The sequence below is a fragment of the Mizuhopecten yessoensis genome, unplaced genomic scaffold, assembly GCF_002113885.1.
Source record: "Mizuhopecten yessoensis strain PY_sf001 unplaced genomic scaffold, ASM211388v2 scaffold10759, whole genome shotgun sequence".
NCBI lineage: Eukaryota > Metazoa > Mollusca > Bivalvia > Pectinida > Pectinidae > Mizuhopecten > Mizuhopecten yessoensis.
The window spans coordinates 121,207-145,310 of NW_018408707.1; the positions used below are offsets into that span (position 1 = coordinate 121,207).

The following is a 24,104-nucleotide window of genomic DNA, read 5'->3' on the forward strand; positions in this document are numbered from 1 at the left end:
GAAATCTAAATTCTTTTTTTTTTTAACTTTACGAAAAAGAAAATACACAGTCACGATAGAACACGTCAATAAATGTGAGACACAACACAATATAAAACAAATAAGAACACACTTTTGTGCTAAATTCCGGATATAGTCCGTTCTAAAATTAGGAACCCTCTTACGAAGCGCCGGACTGACCCTGAATATTTCGCGGCAAAGTTAAAAGTTGAGTAAATATGGTCTTTCCTCGAAGTTGGATGATTTTAATTTCTTGTCATAGAGTACAGTGAAGTATCCAATGCTGGCTTGTAAATATTCAGTTATTTTAAATATTTTCACTTTATGAGAGACGTTACAAATCCATCCAACCGTGCCAGTGTTGGTGCGCCCCCATCGTATCAAATTGTATACAAACTGAAAAAAAACCCCATCACAGTCATCATTTCACAGGCTGCATATATATGAGAAGAGTATGGAAAACATTTTTGTTTTCATATATTCACATACCAAATACAGATGTTACAGTCACAGTGTATTTTAAAATCAATACCGCAACTAAGGCACAAGTGGTCCACAAGCGACGATACCAAATGTCTAGTCAGTGTTTTCGAGTATTGCTGCTGGTATTGGACCTGGTTGGATTTCTAGGAATTCTGTCTCTGGCTCGGTGCATCCTGTCGGTCGTGGATATGGCCACTGCCCTGATGAATTTCAGCTAATGGATTTTTACAGCTTTAGGTGTTCCAAATCTTTACAGTACCGAAATGTCCTCAGTATCAAAGTTGTACATGTCTTGAGTATTGATCATGATGATACTGAGGACATTTCGGTACTGTAAAGATTTGGAACACCTAAAGCTGTAAAAATCCATAAGCTGATGCCTGATTTTCACTGTACATAATAATTAATGCACTACAGCACAAGACCAACTTCCGTAACCGTCGGTATCGACGGAGGAAGTTAATAAGATGAAGACTACATTTGTACGCTAGTAAAATTTAGAAGCAGATAGTAAACTAGACCAGGGCTAGTGATTTGTTTATGATTTTATAACTGACACAGACATTTTTGCTCAATTCTATCACCATGAAGCCTTTTTAAACCTGTAAATTCCGGTAATTTTCACTGCATCATCTACCAGAAGACATCAAGTCTGATTTATTCATACTGCATTCATTATGCAAGGCGTACTATTGCTTTTCATGTGTGTTAAAAGTGTAAGCAGGCCTTATCACAACAGTTCTGGTTTGTAAATCCCGTTCGCCCTAGGTTGTTTCGCCATAAAACAAAAAATTAAGGACGGAACATTGTTTGGTATTTTCTTTCAATTTTAGTTGTTTTAAGTCACAAATTAGGTCTTCTTAGATTTCCATATCATTAAAATCAATTTTATAAAAAGCTGACTCTGCACTCACACAGTTGGGTATTTTTCTACATGAAATATACCTAACACCAATGTAGAATGTTGTCAATAAGTTAAGTCGTTATATTTAAATATCAATTATTATATTAGCGTATCATTTGAAAATAAATTAGGGCGAACAGGATTTAGGGCGAAACAACCATTAGTACGATGAGGATTTAGGAACAACCCGTTACTAATCACAACATTAATAACCTTGAAAGCCGATACTAACCACCAAAATGGCCCGCTGTGTTGCAATCGATCTCTTTTATGTATATAGTACTAGTATAGGCAATGGATCTGGGTCGTTTCGCCCTAAATCCAGTTCACCGAAACTTTCGCCCTGATGTAAATATATCCTTAAGTTATAAATATCAGTTAGAATATTTTCAATGATCATGCAGCACTTCTACAGATTTTGTACGGCAATATATAGAGTAAAGTGAGAATGTCGGTTCTTACAGTCAGTTTATCAGACGTAACCACATAAAAGAAAACTCTGCAGTCATTTTTAAGATAGTTTCTGTTTCCTCTGACTTTAGAGGATGCATCAAGAGTTCCAATGAATCATCTTCTCCACATTTGTTGAACTTTCATTGAAGATTACCGTGTCGTTTAAAGGTTTTGCATTTGTATTTAATCAAAAGACTTCTGGTTGATAATTATAAGTACATGTACCAGATAATGCTTAAATGATTGTTGAAGTGAAACTTACTAAAATGATGAATAAAATTTCCTGGGTTTATCCTTCCAAAGCTTTTTTAACCTTGACTTGAAAGTGTTAAAGTGGGAGATCAGAAGTTACTACTTTGTCAGTGAGTTAACGTTCCAGACATGACACCAACCACTTGCTGAAAATAAAAATGATATGCCATATGCTTGTACTGACTGTTTTCTTTTATAGTTTTCCAGAGTGTTCCCATGATACAGTGTTGTACATGACTCTCCTTTGGAACATTTGACTGGTGGTCTAGCGATAGAGAGTCCATGCCATGCCATTGAGGATTTTAGAAACCTGAGTACAGTGTATCTGTAAGTTGGAGTTCTCTTATATAATTATATTAGTACCTCTCCATTGTACAATCTCTGTTGCTACTTTATCACGGGTAAGGGCCAGAGACTGTAATTGGTGTAGCTTATTCACAGTGTGACTTCAGTAAAGACTCACTGTCGTTACTGATCAGGAATATTGCAGGGTTCATGTGTGACATATCCATCATCTTATAATTATTGGGCTTAGAAACTGCAGCACTAACACGGGTCATTGATTTAAATTTGCTGACACTTTCAGGTCCTAGGCCTCTCACTGGTAGCAGTGCCATTTGCGGGCTTACTGTATATATATCCATGCTGTGTAAGGGAATGCATCATTACATGTATTTGTTTCTGCCATCATTGTTTCCATTTTTCATATACTCACATGTACACCTTTTAACATTTGATTTTCATAAACCTGGTCAATTTCTGTCTTTTTTGCACATTGATGTTTATTTTTCGAATTAATATTGATTACAGGTCCTGGAACTTGTAGAAGTGAAAGATTTCTAAATGAGCATGGATGAGAACTCAATCACCCCTCCCCTGTCACCAGACAACCCATACAGACTGGACATTGAGGACAGTGATATGATGTTTGCTGACGACTTGGCCAGGCAGTTCCCATCCACTCCAGTACACTTCCCAGATGAGGGTACAGTATAGTCTATACTGCTACTATCCTTGATATCAAGGAGTTACGCTCACTTTCGCTCTCGGCACCCCTGGAATATGTCATAGCAAAATTGAAGGCTCTGTGTGTGCCACCTTGTTGATGAGACAAGAACACTAGTTTGATCCTTTGATGTACATCAAAAGAATCTTGCAGTCACGTAACTGTAAATACTGACTGGCTTTGAAGTCGGGCGTCTCTCCTTTGTAATCTTTAAAGGACAGGTATCAGCCTAGCGATTGGTCAGGTTTTTTCACCTGAGACCAATCAAACCGCTATCTTCGTGCCTTCAATTTTGCTATGACATATTCCAGGGGTGTAGAGAGCGAAAGTGAGCGTAACCCCTGGATATCGAGGATGTACTGCTACTGACGACAGTGCATATGTATACTGATAATTAGAAGTTATCATATGACCATTTTCATATCCTACTCCATATCAGCCGGAGGTGCCAAGATCGACTCGCATATCAGCCCAAGGAACCAGAGGCCTGCAGGCTGATACTGGGTAGGATATGGAAATAGCCATTTGGTAACATTTTTATCATATACTGCTCTATAGCATCACAATTATTAGTAATTACACATTCTACCGCAAATTAAAATGCAATTAACAGAATAGCAAATACAGATAGGTATGCAGTGTGAACACTACCAGCTTATGAGGTGTGAATTTTCTGAAAACTGTTGAACAGATATGGTGCGTGTCGGGCGGGTTTGATTTGGTTTAGTCTTGTTTAACGTCCTATCAACAGCTATGGTCATTTAAGGACAACCTCCCATGTGTGCAAGATGCATGGGTGTAGTGTATGTGTTTTGGGAGGTTGTGATATGTTCATGCTGGTTGGATATGGGTTGGTACAGGATATGGGTTGGTACAGGATATGGCCTATACACATGTACAGCTACATGCAGCATTATCACACATTCAAAACAACCCATACCACGGCTAAGTATATGATAATGTACTTAAGTACAGTTCCCAGACAACAATATTAATGTATGTACTTATATAATGTATGTACTTAGATAATGTATGTACTTATATAATGTATGCCATTACTGGTTTATAAAGTGAACCAGCATGCAGAAGAGAAGCTAGCTAAACATCACAACACAGTTTTTAAAAAAAATGACAAAACACTCAAACTTCAAATCTTTACCTGTTCCTCTAGATCTGCAGATTCAGAAAGAAGATTTGAACTAGTACTGTATAATACATGAATTGACACTATAGTCCCCTCTGAAAGTCTTTTGGGACATACCAAAGAAACAGAAATTTTGTCTGTGATTTTTCTTTTCTGTCTTATATCTACAGTACTCTTTCCTTTAATATGACGATTTCTCTCAAGACAACTCTGGTTAGACCTTAAATGTTCACGTACAAATTGTTTGACGTTTAGATTAATTATATTATATGACAGGCTGGTATGTCATGCTATCATGTCAAAGTTCGGACTCACAGTGCGGTTGCACCTTAAGATGGCCCTTAATTGATCATGACCCTATAATCAGTGGATGATGTCATATGACCTCAGCTGTTGCAGAGATCTTAATTTCAAAACACACAAATAAATTGTTTTTCTTGAAATTGTTTTTTTTAATGTATTTGAAACAATAGTGTTTGTAAAATCTGTTAATTTTGCCTATATATTTTCGAGACATTTTTGAGTTGTCTTTTTGGTATATTATATGTGTATTACCCAATTACAATATAACATAAAGCAATTCAATATGTAAGTTTATTTTTTTTGGGAATTCCTGTATAAAACCTTTGTGCAAATTCATACAATTACTATAAATTGTTTGGGCATATAATTAGTACCTATAGTTATATTTATCATTTAGGTGTATGAAATCAATTTTTTACTTTCCTAAAAAATTGAAGTTTGTTGTACAATGTGTCTGATTTAAAGGCCAGCAGATGGAAGTGCAGGAACCAACTCCAACATATACAAGCCAGCGACCATTCTCTTGTCATAATGTCAAATCTTCACCGAAGCAGCTAGAAAGGTACATAATAAGTTTGTTATCATCTGTTATATGTATTATATATGCACTTGTTCATATTTGTTAAGTTGATAAAACTTATATCTTTTATCTGTTTTGTAAAAAATCTGTTCTTTTTTTTAACTGTTTACACATGTTTATTATGTGATGTAAATTTATTTTCCAACACCTTGTGTATAAGTTAAGCTCTATTCACATTTGTCATGCAGTGTAGTAGATATAATAAGTATTTGAAACAGAAGCCTAGGATCTGTATAAATAATTGTGGTTTTTCCCCTTTATATGAATTAGAGTTAATTACCTAAAGTGTTTATGTAAAGTGTATAATGGCTAGAAAATATATAACTTCTACTTCGTGATTTTCTATTTTACATGTTTTTGTTTAATACTTTTACTGGACTCGTGTAGTTTCCTGAAGACTATTGAGTCGACCTACGTACCTGACCTAGATATCATGGTGGAGTTATTCAGTCAGCAGTTTGTCACTTGTCAACTGGAGCAGAACCTGGATAAGCTTTCCTTATTTCTTAGGTATGTAATGTTCAATGAAAAAATTGAAACTTTTGAAAATATGATCTCAAATCATAATTGTTGTAATGAAAAAGAATTTCTTCCAGTCTCTTGCGAAATATTTTCACCAACTGTACACATATTCCTTTACTAGGAATTTTGCGTAATCAGATTTTGATTTGAAATACTTTTATTTCAATGTAAACATTGTGAACATACATTTTGTACTTTACCGAGTCAAAAAAAACCATTCCAAATTCTTAAAGAATTTCACAAATTTAATGTTAAGAGAAAATTGGTGGGAAAATGCTACAAACTTCATACAAGCAACAAACAAGTGTCATAGACAATAGACCCAATGCATATTTTACCTTTTCACCACTAAAGACCATAATGGACTCTTCCAGATCAATGCAGGGTAGAGTTTACTAAATACATAGAGGTGAAAGGATATATTGTATGTTTGTTAATTATTTATCATTAATCAGTATTGAATAAAAGAAAGGTAGGTGAAATACATGATACTGTCCTGTTTATAACCTAAAGCTATTTTGCAGTAGTATGCTTCTGTTTCTTAACAAAAGATTATTTGTGATTTGCAATTTCAACCAAGTTTGATAATTTGATGAACAAAAATTGTTTCACTAAAATGGTGATTCACATCTGACTTATAGATGAATATCAGTCTCAGTGAGATATGAATATCACTATGCCTTTTTCGGCAGAGCCGATAACATACTTGCCAACTCCCTATTTTGGAGGGAGACTCCCCATTTTGGGCCCTAATCTGAGCATTTCCTAAGCTCTGATGATTTTTATTTGAAAGAACATCTCAAAACATGACACTTAAAAGTGAAATTTCCCCCTAGGGTGTATATAGACACATTTTATTTATTGATATTTTGAATTTAGAGCATGTAATCCCCTCCCCTATAAATATCGAACAGTTGTATATGTTTTAATCAATGTCATAGCTAGGTACACAGCTATTTTAGACTTATAACCACAAACATCAAAACTCTGGCGTTCATCTTTTTATAAATATATTTCTTGTTTTTATTAGTCAGTGGATTTGTCGGATACAAAACAAAAACCCATCACCAGGTAATTATTATTTATTTATGATTAATGTTGTCTTTTGTTTTCAACTTATCTGGTCTAAAAGGCCAGATGAGCTTATGCCAAGGTTTCGTACATTATAAAATTTTCTTATAGAAGCATATTATTCCAGAAAAGGAAAACAGCATTATATTCAATGTTCCAATACATAATATGTATTCTTATTAAAACCAGAAAATGGAATTATCTTGATTCAGACTTGTTCTACCATTCATCACAATTAAATATCACATATATTGACGAATAAAAGGGTATGCTTAATAAACCATATGATAAAAACAGAAAAAGCTCACTGTAATGATATTTCCCTTGATTGTTCATGCTATTTGTAACAATTTTTTGGGGTAAATTTTGACATGGTTTTATAGCGCCTTTCATAATACATGTATGCTTTTATGTATTTCCAGCATCAGAAGTACGGCGATGGAGACAAGATATCGTCAGCTTTTATGTTTTCTTAAAATCCTACGTGTTGAGGTTTGTTTTATATATGCAGACATGACATATTTTTTGTGAGATTTATTTTTGATCAAATGTGAGAAAACAAGCATGCTTATTTAGGTATATATACTTAGTAGTGAAAATACGTATTGAACATAACGTTTGGTAATTAAGCTGTTTTTTTGTTTTTAATGACAATGCCTTGAACAAATTCGGATTTCGGGTTTCTACATTGTAGGTCAAGGTCACTGTTACTATTTTTTGGAAAAAAACTCTAGCAACTTTATTACTAAACGGAATTTCATGAAACTTAATACAAGTGTTTGGTATGATGATGCCTTGGATAATTTCGCATTTTGGGTTTCTATGTTGAAGGTGAAGGTCACTATTACTATTTTTAGAAAAACTTTGTCATCACTATATTGACTTCATTCCTGGCATCTGCGTTAAAGGTCAAGGTCACTTTAACTATTTTTAGAAAAAGATTGTCATCGCTCTATCGACTTCATTCTTCAAGGGAATAAAAATCTGTTATCCATGGAAGTATGCAATCGCTAGCGTAGATACTGATACATCATTGAATTTTCTATTCATTTCCTCATTCATGTGTAACACAATGTCTGAATGCGGGGGAATTTGTATCACTTGTGATGTCTTGTTTCATTTCAAATTTTTCACTCTAACTTTTCTTTTCATCATTATATCATTCTAATCAGTTCTCCGATTGTGTTGTCAGGTACAATGGAGTTGACAACCAGTTACCTCCCCTGTTGAACTCTCTGCTTTCACTCATGCATGGCGCCTTATTACATGTAGACACACCCACCCAGATACATTTCGACTGCATGTCCAGGGTAAGATATGATTCTTAAGTTTTTCTCAGGTTTGCCAGAAAGTTTATTTATTTCTATATTCCAAGCTCCATATATATGTTTGCTGGACAACCGAACTACTCCGTAGTGAAAAAGACGTAAAACCAATCAATCAAGCTCTTTATTTTATTTTACTGTATTACAGTTACTACAAGTACAAACATTTTTCCTTTTTGTTATTTTCAATTATTGACCCGAGAAAGTGATATTGACCAGAGACAAATTTGAGGTCAGCATCACTTTCTCGGGTTATAATAGTTGATAAAAGTAGACCCATAGTCACCTTCTATACCTCCTTGTATTTGTTTTAGATTCGTTGCATCTAGGTCATTTGGTTGAATTGATTGGCTGGTGGCCTCCGCCCCGCTGTTTATTTTAATCTAATCTTCTTGTAGAAGTGATGCTTTAACTAAACAATAGACATTCATATGCTGTGTCTAGGTATTTCAAGTATAACAAATGTGTTTTTAATTTGTAGGTTGACAGTTGTGAATACAACAGTTTCCATCTCTGCCTAGATGTATACTGGGAAACACTGGAACTTCTATGTCTCATAGTGTACAAGTTTCAAGGTAATCAAAAACAAGAAAACGCAGATCCTACTGTAATATTTTTTTCCATTTTTAGACAAATATTGTGTATATATAAATATGAATCATTTAGTGGTTGCCATTTCCATTGGTCCTTCTGTCTATACATACCACATCCTGGTTGGACTTTGCCTTTGGCTCCATTACTCTTATACAATGGATAAAACAGTTATCAAACTTCAGTGTAACTCCCATGTGTCAAATGTAGGTCTCTTTGACCTGTATTTTCCAATTTACTTAATTTAGTCAGGCTTTGTGTTTATCACAATCTCTGTTAGTCATACTTTGCATTTAACTCTATTTCCTTAGATAGACTTCAGCATAATTACTACCAAAGCAGGTTTGGGAAGATATGTATGTTTTACAAACATTTTATAGTATAATGAGGTTTATCATATTACCAAACAGGACTAGACTAAAAGGGTAGCCTGATAGTCTGAGACTAGTGAAATCTCCAGCTGGACTAGTGGTTCTAAAAACCGCTAGCCTGATTGACAAGCCAAAATTTGCTTACCTTATTAAAAATATTGGGTTAGTGGAATTTCCACATGGACTAGTAAAAATTTGAAACTTCTACTGCAATAGACTAGTGGTATTCAAAATTAATTTCTAGTCCTGCCAAATATATAAAATCCAGTCAATACTAACTTTTGGTATTTCAGATCTGCCCTATAGACAGTCTTTGATCCAGTGTTGTGGGAGGGAGGAAGAAGATCACAAGTCTATGTTTACACAGGTGGTGCAGTTAGTCCTGTGGGAACTTGTCACACTGGCTCAGCAGGCATACAGCAAGGTAACACTCATCTGTCAAACTATTTGCACTATAGTATTGTACTATGTCTACTCGACTAGATGGGTGTATTACATCTAGACAAGGTGACACATAAAACTGCATCTTGATAAAAAAAGGGTCAAGATCACAGTAATCAAAGGTTAAGGTAACATTAATCAAAGTTTAAGGTAACAGTATTCAAAGGTCATGGTTACATTTAACAAAGGTCAAGGTAACATTTATCAAAGGTCATGGTAACATTTAACAAAGGTCAAGGTAAAATTTAACAAAGGTCATGATAACATGAGTCAAAGGTCAAGGTAATGCTTTCAAATGTCAAGGTAACAGTAATCAAAGGTCAAGGTAACAGTTAGCAGTAGTCAAGTTAAGAGAAATTAAAGGCCATGATAACAGTAATAAGTCAAGGTAACAGTAATCATAGGTAAAGGAAATAGTTATCAGAAATCAAAGTGTATATCATTGCAATTCTTGTCCAGGCCAATATTTTTTGAATGTCTCAATATTTTTGTATAAAACTTTTTTAATGTATTTATCCTGACTGGACAATGTCACTTTCGACTCCTTGGTGATAACACTTTCCTGTCATGTATAAGAGGATACCAAACATGTTACAATAATTTAGGTGTCTACAAAGGAAGCTCTGGAGACGAGTCCATTCCCGTGTCCTTGTGTGAAAGAGATGTGGACCATGTGTGAAGTTCTTCTCCGACATAGGAACTCAAACTGCTCTGAACAGGTCGGTAAATGTCATACCTTAAATTACAGCACTCTGTAGATATTTGATCAATTTATGAAGTAACTAAATATTTGTTTTACACTGTATCCATTTGTTAAAGGAACATCTAGCTCATTGCAATGTGTTATTGTGTCTAGACTTCTTATCTTGTACCCACTGGTACATTATTTATGCTTGAGAAGTTTACCTGTTGACATTGAAACATCAATGCCATCACTCCAGCAAATTCATTTGTTAATAGATTTTAATAGTCCTTTATACAAATGTTAAGTATGAAAATGCTTCAAATTTGTTTGCATTTTAGGAACCAAAAGTCAAAGTTGAGATCCATTTTACAGTTCAAACCAATATGTCAAAAAAATGTCCCAACTTTAGATAGGAATTGGGCCCATTCCTGCCTTAAAAACATTTTCTGTGTCTTTTTGTATTGCAATGAAGTTTCAGGCAATTTTTTTTTATCTTGTTATCAAATAAATCCTTCCATGTAATTGCTGTATTACTTGTGTATAAAAGGTTTTCATTTTTTAAATGACATTTGATCTGTGATTTATTGTCTACAGCTGCTCTGGGTTCACATCAACAACATGCTGCAGATCCTGCAAGAGGATGAGGTGTCAGGAAACACAGAGATGGAGATAGGTACTGACATGTCTTGTCCCCTCCTGTACATGTAACTAAACTACTGTACATGTAACTAAGCTTATATACATGTAACTAAGTGACTGCATGTAACTAAGCTACTGTACATGTAACTAAGTGACTGTACATGTAACTAAGTGACTGCGCATGTAACTAAGTTTCTGTATATGTAACTAGGCTACTTTACATGTAATTTAGCTACTATACATGTAACTGAGCTTCTGTATATGTAACTAAGTGACTGCATGTAACTAATGGTTCTGTACATGTAACTAAGCTTCTGAACATGTAACTAAGGGTTCTGTACATGTAGCTAAGCTTCTGTACATGTAACTAAGCTTCTGTACATGTAACTAAGGGTTCTGTATATGTAACTAAGCTTATGTACATGTAACTTAGCTAGTGTACATGTAACTACCCAGCTGTACATGTAATTTAGTTACTGTACATGTAACTAAACTACTGTACATGTAATTAAGCTTCTGTACATAAAACTAAGCAACTGTACATGTAACTAAACTTCTGTACATGTAACTAAGGGTTATGTACCTGTAACTAAGGGTTCTGTACATGTAACTAAGGGTTATGTACGTGTAACTAAGATTCTGTACATGTAACTAAGGGTTCTGTACATGTAACTAAGCTTCTGTACATGTAATAAAGCTAATGTACATGTCATTAAGCAATTACTGTATATGTAATTAAGCTAATGTACATGAAATTAAGCTACAGTCACATGTTATTAAGCAACTACGTTTAACTAAGCTACTGTACATGTAATTAAGCAATTGTACATTTGATTAAGAAATTGTACATATAATAAAGTAACTGTACGTGTAATTTAGCTATACTGTACACATAAATAAGCTCCTGTACACCATATTACAATGTTGAGATATCGTTAAGTTACTGTGATTCAAGTTACGTTTTAATTAATGTTTCAGGAGTTGATGTTAAAACAGCGAACTCTGGCTTAACCAATAACTGATTTTAATGACATTGTGTAGCATGCCATTATTATGCCGTTTCCCTAAAAACAAGGGCAATAAATGTGTATTGTCAACATACTAAAATCTATACGGCTAATATAATTTCATCTATATCCACAGATTCCAATGTTTTTGTGTATCCAGCCACTTCTCTAGTTATCAAAGACAAGACTGGCTTCTGTCTGTGGTTATCAACTAAACTGGCCGCACTTCAGAGTGATTCATCAAATAGTCACCCTGTACAGGTAAGTATAAATACTCAATGGTATTCGTTATGTAGTGTTTTACCAACTGAATACATTCAGTGTTTACCATGTTTGTCCTAATGAAGGCACCCCCAGGGATTTCAAAACTGTACAAAACAAACAGATCAGAAAGGAAGCAGTCAAAGTCCCAGATAAATAAATTGTTAATATCAGATCATGCCACACAGAAAAATCATGTGATTGACTGGGATAACTCCAGAAGTTTTGGACAGAGAGAGCAATCTGTTCAAGCGGCAGATAAAGGAAGCCATCTGGATATGCCGCAGTGGGCCAGTTCTAAATCGAGGCGAGGGGGGTTAAAGACTCTCGCACATCTATGACCAAGCGAAACAAAGCGTAGCTGAATCGAGCCATTTCAGTACATATATAACAACTATTGTACATGCGCTTACAGCGTAGCCGAATCGACATCAATTTTTGTGGACAACTCATACACATTTTACACCTTTGTGTGCATACGCTTCACTGGTCGTTTGTCTGATGAAGGTGACAGTGTACATATCATACTAGTCATCGAAACGTCACATAGAACATTTTATTGGTTGTGTAAAAAGAAGTTTTCATAATGTACAAAACAAAACTTGTTTGCATGCTGTAAAATATAATCTGTATATCATATTTTTCATATTTCAGTGAGAGCAAAAATGATCAGTGTAAGATTTCAAGCCTATCATTGTATAATTTCTATAAATGCTATTTTTTTGTTTTCAGCGTACAAGTGACAGTAGTTACCAAGAAGTGATGGCCGCTCTTAGAAAATCCCTTGCAAAGGTATCCTTATTGTTTTTAATCATTTTCCCAAAATATTGAAAGTGTTTACAATCAGCCTAGCAAAAGGAATGTGATTGTTTGAAATCAGGCTAGCAAAGGTATTGTAAATGCTCAAAATCAGCCCAGCAAAAGTATCGTAGCTAAATGCTTAAAATAAACCATCCAGCAGAGGTATTGTAATGATTTAAAATAGGCCTAGCAAAGGTTTTCTAAAATCAGTTAAGCAAAGTGTTGTAAGTGTCAAAATTCTGCCTGCTATGTTCTTAAATCGATCATTTCAGTGTAGTATACATTTGGGTAATAAATGAGGAATGGTTGGTTATCATCATGTTGATCTAACACAAGTTTTCAGAAGGAGGTTCATGGCTTTCACTGGTAGCCGCCAGCGGCATCAATGGCGAAAGTAAAATGTGATTGGCAATTTGAAACTGCAGTTGTCAAAAATGCTTACGCGGGGCTTTTATTTAAGTTCATGCCGACATTTGAGAAAACATTGGCAATAACTGTGTCTAGATAAATCGCTACAAAATCTAAAATAAAACGATGAGAGTTAGATAAACAAGATAACCAATCCTACCAATATTAAGGGCAGCGGTGGCCAATTGGTTAAGGCGTCTGACATTCTGCTACCAATAGCCCTCCACCAATGGGTCGCGGGTTCGAGGCCTACGTGGGGAACTCGCTAGGTACTGGCAGTAGGTCGGTGGTTTTTCTCTGGGAACTCCCGTTTTCCTTCACCACCAAATCCTGGAACGTCCTTAAATGACCATAGCTGTAAATAAAACATAAAACACAAACAAACCAAATCCTACCAAATCAAAAGATATTTTTTTTACATGAAAACCTATTCAGTGTACTTACATGTTTCTAGCTTGCACCTAGAGATATTACCAATAATATAGTAAGCATGATGTCACCAAGCATTGTGACCCTATAAAGACCGCTCTCCATGTATTCACCAATAAACTCTGTCCTGTGTGGGTAACAGGTTTTTTTTACTGACGCTTTACCTTTTTATCCAATATGCCAGAAATTAAGAAAAACTTTTTATTCTACGGTTATTTTTTAGACGGATCTATCGGAGTCAGACCTACGATTTTACCTACAGTGTTGTGTTAATCTTGCGGAGCACTGGAAACCACATGTGGCGCTGTTGCTTCTCCTCTGGGATCACTTCTATCGCAAACTGGTATTAAACTAGCACTCATTTGTACTGATAAGATAATGCTACCTATACAAACTTTCACATTGTGACTTCGAAACAACTTGTCATGATCATAGCTTGTATTTGTCATCTTTCCAAATATTAAATTGAGAGTTAAAAACAAAACAAAAACGTAACCAATTCATAATACAAAAAAAAATAGAGGAAATTTAGTAATAATTCTGAACTGTAAAAGGGAATTTTAATTATTTAAAAATGTATAAGCTGAAGAAAAATATTTTACTTCCATCAACTTTTACACCTTTAATAAACAATTATACTTACATGTATATATGGACATCCTCAAAAATTGTTTGCAGTTTTTAGAAATGATGTATTTCTATGTAAAAATACTCACTTTCATAGATTTTTCAGCAAAAATAAAAAAATTCTGTTGTCATGGAAAGTTCATAATAAAAGAATTTGAGAAAGTGTCTTTTTTAGTGAGTCAGTCAGGAAACCACAAACAGTTAATTGAGGAGGTCTAATACATTGATTATTGGAAAACAACTAAGAAGCTTCCATATACATATAAAACATAATTATATAACTATACTCTGACATTAGATCTGTTTATTTTCACTAACAGAACAGCAATTTCCAGTTAAACGTGGCAACAGTAGACGGTTTAGGCACTCTCAGGTAGGACAATTTTACCTTGTATGCAAGAAAAGGTTTCAGATGGTATTGTTTATCTTAAGACCACTGTGAAATCAAATATTTCTGTGGGGCCCAAATTTTGTGGTTCCCGACAAAACACCATTTCGTGGGTAAATGAATTTGTGAATTACATGTACCCACTCAAACAGATAATGGTTTTATATCAAACTTGTAATTACTGGTGGACCTATGAATTCGTGGATGAAGATTACCTACGAAATCTACAAAATTAAAAACCCCATGAAAATGAGTGATTTCACAGTATCATATTGTAGTTACAGTCTTTACGCTTTTGTAACTAACTGATATGTCTCCCGAGTTGGTACTGGAAATGTATATACAATTATTAGTGCCTCCGGAGTTCAAACAAAAGGTCAACTTTGGTGCTAGGTTCATGTCAGGTAAATAAAACCTATTTTAACATTAGGAAGTATTGTTTTGGAGACGAATTTTGCTGATAAATCTATCAACAAATTCAATGTGGCATTACCAATGGATATCCCCTCCCTCCGATATTCACATCTGAGTCTTGGATTCTTGGATATCTAAACCTATGCAATTTTGGGCATTCAAATCAACATAACTTTCTCTAATGTATTACACCAATATGAAAACTGCTTTTCTTGGTCCCAAAATAAGATTCTCATCAACTAAGATAAACTCTGACATGATTTCTTGTGCACCTGTTACTCATGTCGAAGCAGGACAGATCTCTACTGACATTTCACTTCTACCCAAATATCCTTACAGTGTTTCAATACCATTTTCCTAGTAATTAGTTCCCCCGTAGTACTCCCGGTCCCCCATGTTCAGGAGGAAATTGAATTATATAAACATCACCCAATCCTTACCAGGCCCAGTTATTGATTTACAGTACGTTTTTTTATGCGTACACTTCTAAATAGAGATTCATGTCTGGTGATCATGGCTGAACTTCCCATGAAGCGGATGAAACATTTGATGTCCAAACCTCCAGCCACACTGGAATGTTATATTGTCCTTCTGTTATACTGTAGCAATGGTTGAAGTTAACATGTTCTATCACAACTCACATTTTATTATCCTAATAAGTGCCGCTATACAAATGTATAAGCATTTTTTTTTTTACAGTGGCCTGGGTGTTAATTATGGTGATTATTGTATGTACTTTTGTTTTGTTTTTATTTTCCAGCAAGAGCTCGCTAACTTTATTAGAACAGTGCAATAGACTTGGCTGTGGTCAGTACAAATTGTAAGTATTAGAATATGTTTGTCAAGAAAACCCATTCGACAGTAAACATGACAAGGTAATCGATGCCATAGTAACATTAGTTATATTACCAATGTTTACAAGTCATTGTGGTGCAAACATATTCCGCCATTTTTGTTTACAACAACACAATCGAAACACATCTGACGCTTTTAAAAACGGGATGTTGTCAGATTTTGTGCTAGCAGAATGTAGCGTAGATCAAGATATGGTTTTAATCAGATTCTTCAACTAAATCCAGCATGATTGTTTATTGTGTTTCAAAATAATTGTGTAAACCTTGTCAACTGTCACAGGAGATAGATATGGATCAAAAGAACTTTTCCACAAATATTTACAATAAATTGCACAAAAGGAATTTCAACCATAAACACTGTTATGGTTACAATTAACTACTACGATTCAAGCATGTGTTAATGGACTTTATAACATCTCCTAGAATATTTAGCCTTGTGTTATATATTAGAAATATCACAGACTTAACGATCGTCAGCTATTTAGTTTTAGCTAAAGACAAGTCTAGACCCTTTGATCTGTGCATGCCTGATTTTTCAGAGGTCAACCTCTGTTCCGATATATATGCTTATCATTTCTTTGTAAGTTCAACCAGTTGAAACTGCATGTATTACATTAACAAAAAAGGGGCCAGGTCTTTTATCAATTTGAAAGCATTTCCCTGACTGTCTTTAGTCGTAACTGGTATTTAAACTTGCAGTAAGCCTCAGGACACAAGTTTCCAGTTATTTCTTGGTCTCCTTGGTAACCATCTTCGCCACCTTCTTGACTCTGGTTCAAATCAGGAATGGAGACAGATAAAAGGAAGGTATACATCATGTTATTCATGCCATGATAAAAACCCAGTAAAAAGTGTTTTACTAAACCATGAATTCAAACATCTGAAAAATCGTTTTGAAATTTCTGCCAATTATTCTTTTAATTCATGCAACCTTCCTATTATTTTCATTTTGTTATTAGCTCACCTGGGCCGAAGGGCCAAGTGAGCTTATGCTATGGTGCGGCGTCCGACGTCCGTCTGTCCATCGTCAACTTTTTACTATAAACAACTTCTTCTAAATAACTAAAAGGACCAGGATTTTGATATTTGGTCAGTAGCATTCTGGGATGAAGGGCTTCCAAGTTTGTTCAAATGAATGATCTTCACTCATGTTCAAGGTCACAGGGGTCTAATATGTCTAAAAAAAACACTTTTAAACAACTTCTGAATAACAGTGAGGCCCAGGTTGATATTTGACCCGTAGCATACTTTGATGAAGGGCTACTAAGTTTGTTCAAATGAATGACCTTGACCTATATTGAAAGTCACTGTTTGGATTGTTATAAACGAAAGCAGCCCTGGTGCTTGAACATAATTTGTGAAACTTTATTTTCCAGAGTCTATTCGAAATTCCACAAAAGAAGGATTCAGGAGCTGATGGAGAACGGCTTTTACAACTTTACCTGTCTGTTTCTATGTCTCGGCCTGGCTGCCGACACAGAGGATGTTGTGAGTAGCCTTTTGGAGAGTCATTTTAATGTTTATTCAAACATACTGTATAGGTCACATAATGTCAAAAATCAGAAAAAAAATGTTGGGTCAAGTATGATTTCACAATTGTGTGAGTATATTTGTAAATAAATTGTCACTAAAAAGCAAAATTAAGATTTTCTTGTAAGATTTATATTTTGCATGTGTAATAAATAATAGAATTCAGCTTATATATTTCTTTGACACCAAATAAGCATTACAATGGTGATTATGAGTTAATGACATTATTTTAAGTGATGCTGTACAATATTACATTCATCAAGATTTTCATCTTTAAATTCTACTATGCAACTTTAATACAAATGCAAAAAAACAGTTTCTGCCTTTACATACATCTGGTACTGATGAACATGTAAAAATCAAATTCTGTATATATTTTGTTCCACGACAGACTGGGAAATTGTGTGACTTCTATAACATGGTGGACATGTCAAGTCTGTCTCTCGGGACGACTCGGGTCATGTGGCAGGGAATGTTTGCCATGGTGCACCTTTACCAGCAGAAAGATCTGGACATCTCTGTCCTGACCGACAGACTCGGCCAGGCCTTCAGCAGCACCTGTATGTAAGTCTCCAGGTATTCTCTTCACGAGATGTGAAATCAATAAGATGAAAGCAAGTTGGCCTGTAAGTCTCCAGGCACAACACTGATACACACAAGAACAAACATACTACATGGTAATAAATCTGTTGGAAGTCTCAAGGCTGTGATACAGTATTAAATCAGTTTGCATGCTTCAACGCAGGGACATACATAGTAAGGCCAAAACATTTTTTTTACTTGGTTCTCAGGCCAATTTTTTTCAAAAAAGATGACGCAAGAGGTATTTTTTTTTTTCATTTTACATGGCAAAACGTTCATTGTGGACATTACCTTGTCAAATGTGTCCATTTTTTGTCGCCCAACACACACAGATACTTGAGCAGAACGGAGTTTATCTGGGAACGACTGTTTTTTATAGTTGTGTAGAGATCTGTCAAGGAGCAAGCCTCCAAAAATCCCCCACGATGTTCCAGGGAGGAATCACGGACTCCCATTCCCTATTTGTACCGAAATGAGTGCCATTTGTACACGAGATTAGTAAGTCATAATCGTTTCAACGCTTGCCTGTATATCATTATTCAAACGTTTTCGGGACTTTGGTGACTAAGGAGTAAAAACGACATGCAGACCAATTTTCCGGAATTTTTTTTAAGACGCCCGCTGGTGCATTCACGATTTTGTTTTATAACTTTCACGATAAAATCGGCAATGTGGTGCCCTAAAATGAAATGGGTGCGGGCCTGAGAACCAAGTAATTATTTATTTTTTTGCCTAATAGTTACAATCTTTCTGTATATATGCAATGACTTCTGTCTTCATGTATGCAATGACCTCTGACATATATTATTTTCAGGGAATTCTCGTGCGACGACCTTGACCCCAGACGTCGACACTTGCTATGGAGACTTATCCTGTTCTACATAGAAAGCGTACAGGAAGTGTTTGAATCCAGTTCCCAACTGGGACCCGCCTACTCACGACTTATGTGTCAGTTTCATTTCTGGTCTTGTACAGTTGTACTACTTTTTAACAGTCAGGACTTTTTCGATTGCTTAATATCATTCAGTTGATCTAATGTAATGCATAGATGTGCATTGATGGTCAAAGTAGGGCACAGGCGAGACACATCAATCGGAATGGCTTGTTTTAGTGAATCTATCATTTTATAGACATCTAGAACAGGGTATGTTTTGGTGAGTCTGTCATTTTATAGAAGTCTTGAACAGGGTAATTAATATTGTGTGTTCCATGCTACCCTTTTTCTGTATTACCATTTGAACATTAAGTGAGAGTTTAACATTATAGGAGCAACAAATTGTTGAATTGATATCCTTTTGTATTCTCCATATGTAGGATTAACATAAACATCCAACAGCATCAATCCATGTTATACGCCAGTCCTGTGAAGCCTGTGTTGATTCAGATCTGTATGTTTTCCAGCGGAAGGGTTTAGCAGTGTCCTCAGCGGCTGTCGCAGTAATGAGCTGGGTCCTGTCTTAGGTACCATAGAGGTTGTGATCACATGTATCAGGTATTTAGTATTGTTTGTTCCTCGCATTTAACGAAGGTATAGGGTACCTACAAGACATTGTCACTGTTGTAAAATATTTGTTTAGACTTTTACATAGGAATTATCCCATGAAAGTTGCATGTTGCTGTAGTTATTTGAAATTGTAATGGTTTGAAATTAAAATTTAAAAAAAAAAGAGAAAAAACTGAAGGAGTCAAACTTGTTACCTTTATATTGTAAAGCTTTACCAATGCTGCCAAATAGGAATTATGAAAGCACAACATCAATGTGAAGTTTATGTCAAATTTATGGGCTGCAAAGCACATGAACACGTTACTCTAAGCGAAAAAAAATCATTTTGATTGCTTCATCTTCTGTGTAGAAGGGAGATTACTTAGGTCAAAACACTCTTCTAATTGATTATAACGAACCAAACCATTATTTCTCTACATTTAAACTATTGTACTGCTAAGGCCAAGATTGAATCCATATTTATCTAATTAGGTCACAGGTACTTTCTTGCTTCTAATTAGGTCACAGGTACTTTCTCGCTTCTAATTAGGTCACAGGTACTTTCTTGCTTCAAATTAGGTCACTGGTACTTACTATTTTGATCCTTACATATCATTTAGCATGTTTTTGGATCACACTTTCACTTTGCCTGATTTTAAACTGGGTTTTCCTGAACCACAGACAAGACTTGAACTCATGATATTAACATGAGGGGTAATATTTTAATATTTTTTGCTAAAATGTCCATGAAATAAAAGTATTAGAACGATACAGCTTCCACCACTTAAACTTTACTTTCTGTACTATTTTACTACCGTTTAGGGAGACGAAGAAGAAAGCTGGAGCTGAGAAGAATGTAGAAGATGTGTATAATGTGATATGGACTAGCATCCTGCCAGCTATAAAATCCCTGTCCTGCAGTCAGTCAGCCTCTCCCCTATTGGCAGACACACTGGCGGGGCTCACCCTACTCGCTTTTGACAGGTATCACGCATCATGTATAAAACTCTTTCTATAGTAGCTAACCACATTGCTTATTAAAGAGAACTTTTATATTACCGAAAAACCTACTGTTATTATACCACCCCCCACCTAGGGAGGGGGGTGTATACTAGTCGCTTCTTCAGTGCATCTGTGTGGATGTCCATCTGTATGTAGAAAAAGCTTGTGATCAAGATATTAATCCTAGAACACTTTCAGTTTGTATTTACACCAAAGAATGGTAATATCAGGTGCTACACCTTATTAGATTTAGGTGGTCAAAGATCACTCTTAACCACTTTTAAAGTAAAAAGCTTGTATACGAGATGTCTCACAAACCCCTCACATTGATTTCATGTTTACACCATAGTATGGTTATATCGCGTTCTACCCCGATTAGATTTCAGTTTTAGTTGTTATCGACCAAATTAACTATTTGGATTATGGTGTAGTAGAAAGAATCTCCGATAATCAAATAATGAAAAAAAAAGCGTTGTGTTTAAATCTAAAATTTGTGTGTTCACATGTGGTATTTTCTTGTTTTATTTGTAGCAAGAAGGAAAACTTTGTCAGTTTGGTGAAATTTGTACATGGTGGAACCATCAACAGAAGGTAATAGTAACAATACCATAACAACGCTGTCGGACTTGTCTGTTCTTTCCACCGTCAGTCTGCTTGTCTGTCCTTTCCTCCATTGGTCTATCTATCTGTCCGACGGTCATGATCAGTACACAAACTTTTTCTTGATAATTTCTGTATAATGTAGTATTGCACTAGTTTTAAGGAAACTTTGCACGCACCTTACAGTCTCATAAATCTTTGCATACTACAACTGTGGTGGTTTTTCCTTTGGTATTAAGAGAGTTATGACCCTTGATTTATTTTGTCCGATTTGCTTCAGCTTACTTTTGATGGGTTTTTAGCTCACAGGATTGCTCATGTGAGCCATTGCCATCCGTCTTCATTCGTCCGGGTCTGTCGTCTTACAGATTTAGTTAATATTTACACCATACTATATTTACCTCTAGTTCTACACCTGATTGTTGGTCATTGGTTAAAGTTATAGGGTTAAAGGTCACCCATGGAAAGGTGAGTATTTGTGAGTCCCACCCACTTATATTTTATTTAGTTCGAAAACATAAGAAACATAAGCAAAGCCTATCATTGAGTACTAGTTTTCTGTCTGCAGTGTATGCTGTCGGTTCTGGAGCCATATATTACCAGCCGATGGTGTGATGACGGCTCTGTCCAGCATGGTGCCAAACTACCAAACTGACCTCATTCAAACCTGGGTCAGCAGCACAATATTTCTGCCAGCTCAATCTTCACACCTCATCACCATGAACAGGTTAGTTATGTAATTTCTTACTTGAGAAACGGTAAAATCCTTTATTTCTGTACCAGTAAAACCACATTTGGATTCAATATTTTGTATAAACAGAGGTTGTTGCGTACATTCTCTCCCCTCACCCCTGGGCAGATGTTGACAACTTTTAAAAACATTCCTCCTGCAGTATCATGATCAAAGTTTGTCTGATTGCCTGAAGCAGCCTTGGCCCGAGGAGACTCCACAATGTTTAAGTTGATGGCATGGCCCTCTAGGGGGAGATGGGGCAGGGCTGGTTATGGGAAGAAAATCTGGAGTCATACTCAGTACCAAAATGAAGCATCCTTGGGCTGAGGAAACTCAATGTTATATAAACAAAAGTGTCGCCAGTTTTACTTCAAATATCACTCTTAAACAGTTCAGAGACTAAAACCATTTTTGGTTTGAAAGATTAATAGGGCGAGGAGAACTTAATTTATATTATCACATTTGTTGGCTGCCTGAAGGGTCTCTTGATGTTACTTTATGACATTCTTTCCCACCAGGTGTATGCAGACTTTACCTGAAGTAAGAGACATGATGACCCAAGCTGGAATTGGCCAGAGTGAGGCTACAGAAAAGACAACATGTCTGCACTTCATCAAAGCTATAGACATAGTCTACAACAAGACAACGGTACAGTAACAGCACTAAGGCTCTCATACCTTGTTATCCCCTCACAAAGAGGTTGCAGAAGGAATATAATGTTAAGATTTATATTAAACAGATTTATGTCTGAATTCATATACTTGTTGCATATGCCTCAAATGCATGTGTTTTAGGGTGCCAAGAATTATTACTTTTGAACTAATTTTTATCAAACGTCATTGATGAATCCAGTATATAAATGCTTTTAGGAGTTTATATTCCATGACATGTTAAGATTTGCTTCATTTGTTCTTTGAAATGAGTACATAGAAAACATCCTTATCTTGTGATTTGATGTCCTGATGTTTCTACCAAAAATGTGGTTAAAATGCACTTTACTGAGGTCTATTCAAAATAATTTATAAAATAATGATTTTTTAATTATTTTTAGGTGTGGAAGGATAGAATACAACTGCGTGATAAGGCTATGAACTACTTTTCTAATATTCTGCGACAGTTGTCCCCAATATTACAGAGTCTGAAGCCAGCAGAGACTCTTGCCAATGCCTATGCAGTGATGGGATATATCATTAAATGTTGTGCACAGCTCCTCTTTGTCCAGGTGAGTTTGTACATAACTGGTAACGTTGTTATAGCAATATTTAGTTTGTAATTAGGTCATATACTTAATTGTTTTAATCAGCTTCATTTTAAAGATGAAGATCTTATGCATATCCAAAAGTGGGAGGGTTTTTTTATCTCTTCACTACTTGACAATTACTTCTGAACAGTTTTTGATAAAATTTCATCCTGTTCAGTATTATTGCGGTGACTTAATTGTATTTTGTATGTGACATGTTCTTGCTTTGCTCACTGTATTTCTCCTGAATGGAGCTTGAAAGTTTCATGGCAAAAAACATGAGCTATGCTGGAATTTTTCGTCTGGTAAACCCTCTTAAAGAAACTTAAATATTTATGTGTGGATTTGAAATTCATTATTAGATGATTAATTTGCCATTGGTATGTAACTGGTACATACTGTTTAATTGACCTTTGACCTTAGTGCAACATATGTAACATTGTTTTTCTTGAACATATCTCCCTCATTATTTCACCTATGATCATCACACTTGGTATGCTGGTACGTCTTAGGAAGGCAGAGTGTCAGATAAAGAAAATAGGTCACTGTGACCTACAATTTGACCTTTGACTTTAATTAAAAGTGTAAAATATTTGAGATACTGCTTGTTTGGAGCAAAACTCTACATCATTTCACCTGTGATCATCAAAGTTGTCCTGCTGGTATAATTTTGGTAGGTGGAATCTCAGATCAAAAATAGGTCACTGTGACCTATATTTTGACCTTTGACTTTAATTTAAAGTGCTAAGTATGTGAGATTCTGCTTGTCCGGAACATGTCTCTACATTTTCTCTTGTGATCATCAAATTTGGTATGCTGGTACTTATACTGTCTACATTAATAATTCTACCCATGGATTGGCAATGTATATAGAAGGAAACTCTTCAGATTATTCTTGTACTAACTGTGACAATCTACAACTCCTGACACGACATATAGACATCATCAAGTAACTCACTCTTGATGGCTGTTATA

The 24,104-nt window shown here is 35.4% G+C and overlaps 1 protein-coding gene across 4 annotated transcripts in view; it reads left to right on the top strand.

The window, feature by feature from the left end:
* Positions 1 to 160: 160 nt before the first annotated feature.
* Positions 161 to 24,104, top strand: part of LOC110462209 (protein MMS22-like) — a 34,288-nt gene continuing 10,344 nt past the window's right edge. For 2 of the 4 annotated variants that reach the window (XM_021516063.1, XM_021516066.1), the window contains exons 1-27: positions 182 to 452; positions 2,292 to 2,419; positions 2,903 to 3,077; positions 5,011 to 5,107; positions 5,513 to 5,635; positions 6,678 to 6,718; positions 7,141 to 7,210; positions 7,911 to 8,028; positions 8,525 to 8,618; positions 9,299 to 9,429; positions 10,052 to 10,165; positions 10,726 to 10,804; positions 11,914 to 12,038; positions 12,771 to 12,830; positions 13,900 to 14,019; positions 14,624 to 14,676; positions 15,866 to 15,925; positions 16,659 to 16,766; positions 17,336 to 17,447; positions 17,881 to 18,053; positions 18,886 to 19,019; positions 19,473 to 19,563; positions 20,377 to 20,538; positions 21,088 to 21,147; positions 21,725 to 21,883; positions 22,408 to 22,537; positions 22,941 to 23,111. In XM_021516063.1, coding sequence (XP_021371738.1) covers positions 2,936 to 3,077; positions 5,011 to 5,107; positions 5,513 to 5,635; positions 6,678 to 6,718; positions 7,141 to 7,210; positions 7,911 to 8,028; positions 8,525 to 8,618; positions 9,299 to 9,429; positions 10,052 to 10,165; positions 10,726 to 10,804; positions 11,914 to 12,038; positions 12,771 to 12,830; positions 13,900 to 14,019; positions 14,624 to 14,676; positions 15,866 to 15,925; positions 16,659 to 16,766; positions 17,336 to 17,447; positions 17,881 to 18,053; positions 18,886 to 19,019; positions 19,473 to 19,563; positions 20,377 to 20,538; positions 21,088 to 21,147; positions 21,725 to 21,883; positions 22,408 to 22,537; positions 22,941 to 23,111 — 2,727 coding nt within the window. In that variant the 5' untranslated portion in view covers positions 182 to 452; positions 2,292 to 2,419; positions 2,903 to 2,935. Of the gene's footprint in view, positions 453 to 2,291; positions 2,420 to 2,902; positions 3,078 to 5,010; positions 5,108 to 5,512; positions 5,636 to 6,677; positions 6,719 to 7,140; positions 7,211 to 7,910; positions 8,029 to 8,524; positions 8,619 to 9,298; positions 9,430 to 10,051; positions 10,166 to 10,725; positions 10,805 to 11,913; positions 12,039 to 12,770; positions 12,831 to 13,899; positions 14,020 to 14,623; positions 14,677 to 15,865; positions 15,926 to 16,658; positions 16,767 to 17,335; positions 17,448 to 17,880; positions 18,054 to 18,885; positions 19,020 to 19,472; positions 19,564 to 20,376; positions 20,539 to 21,087; positions 21,148 to 21,724; positions 21,884 to 22,407; positions 22,538 to 22,940; positions 23,112 to 24,104 lie in introns of all 4 variants that reach the window. The other 2 variants (XM_021516065.1, XM_021516064.1) reach the window with 2 other exon arrangements.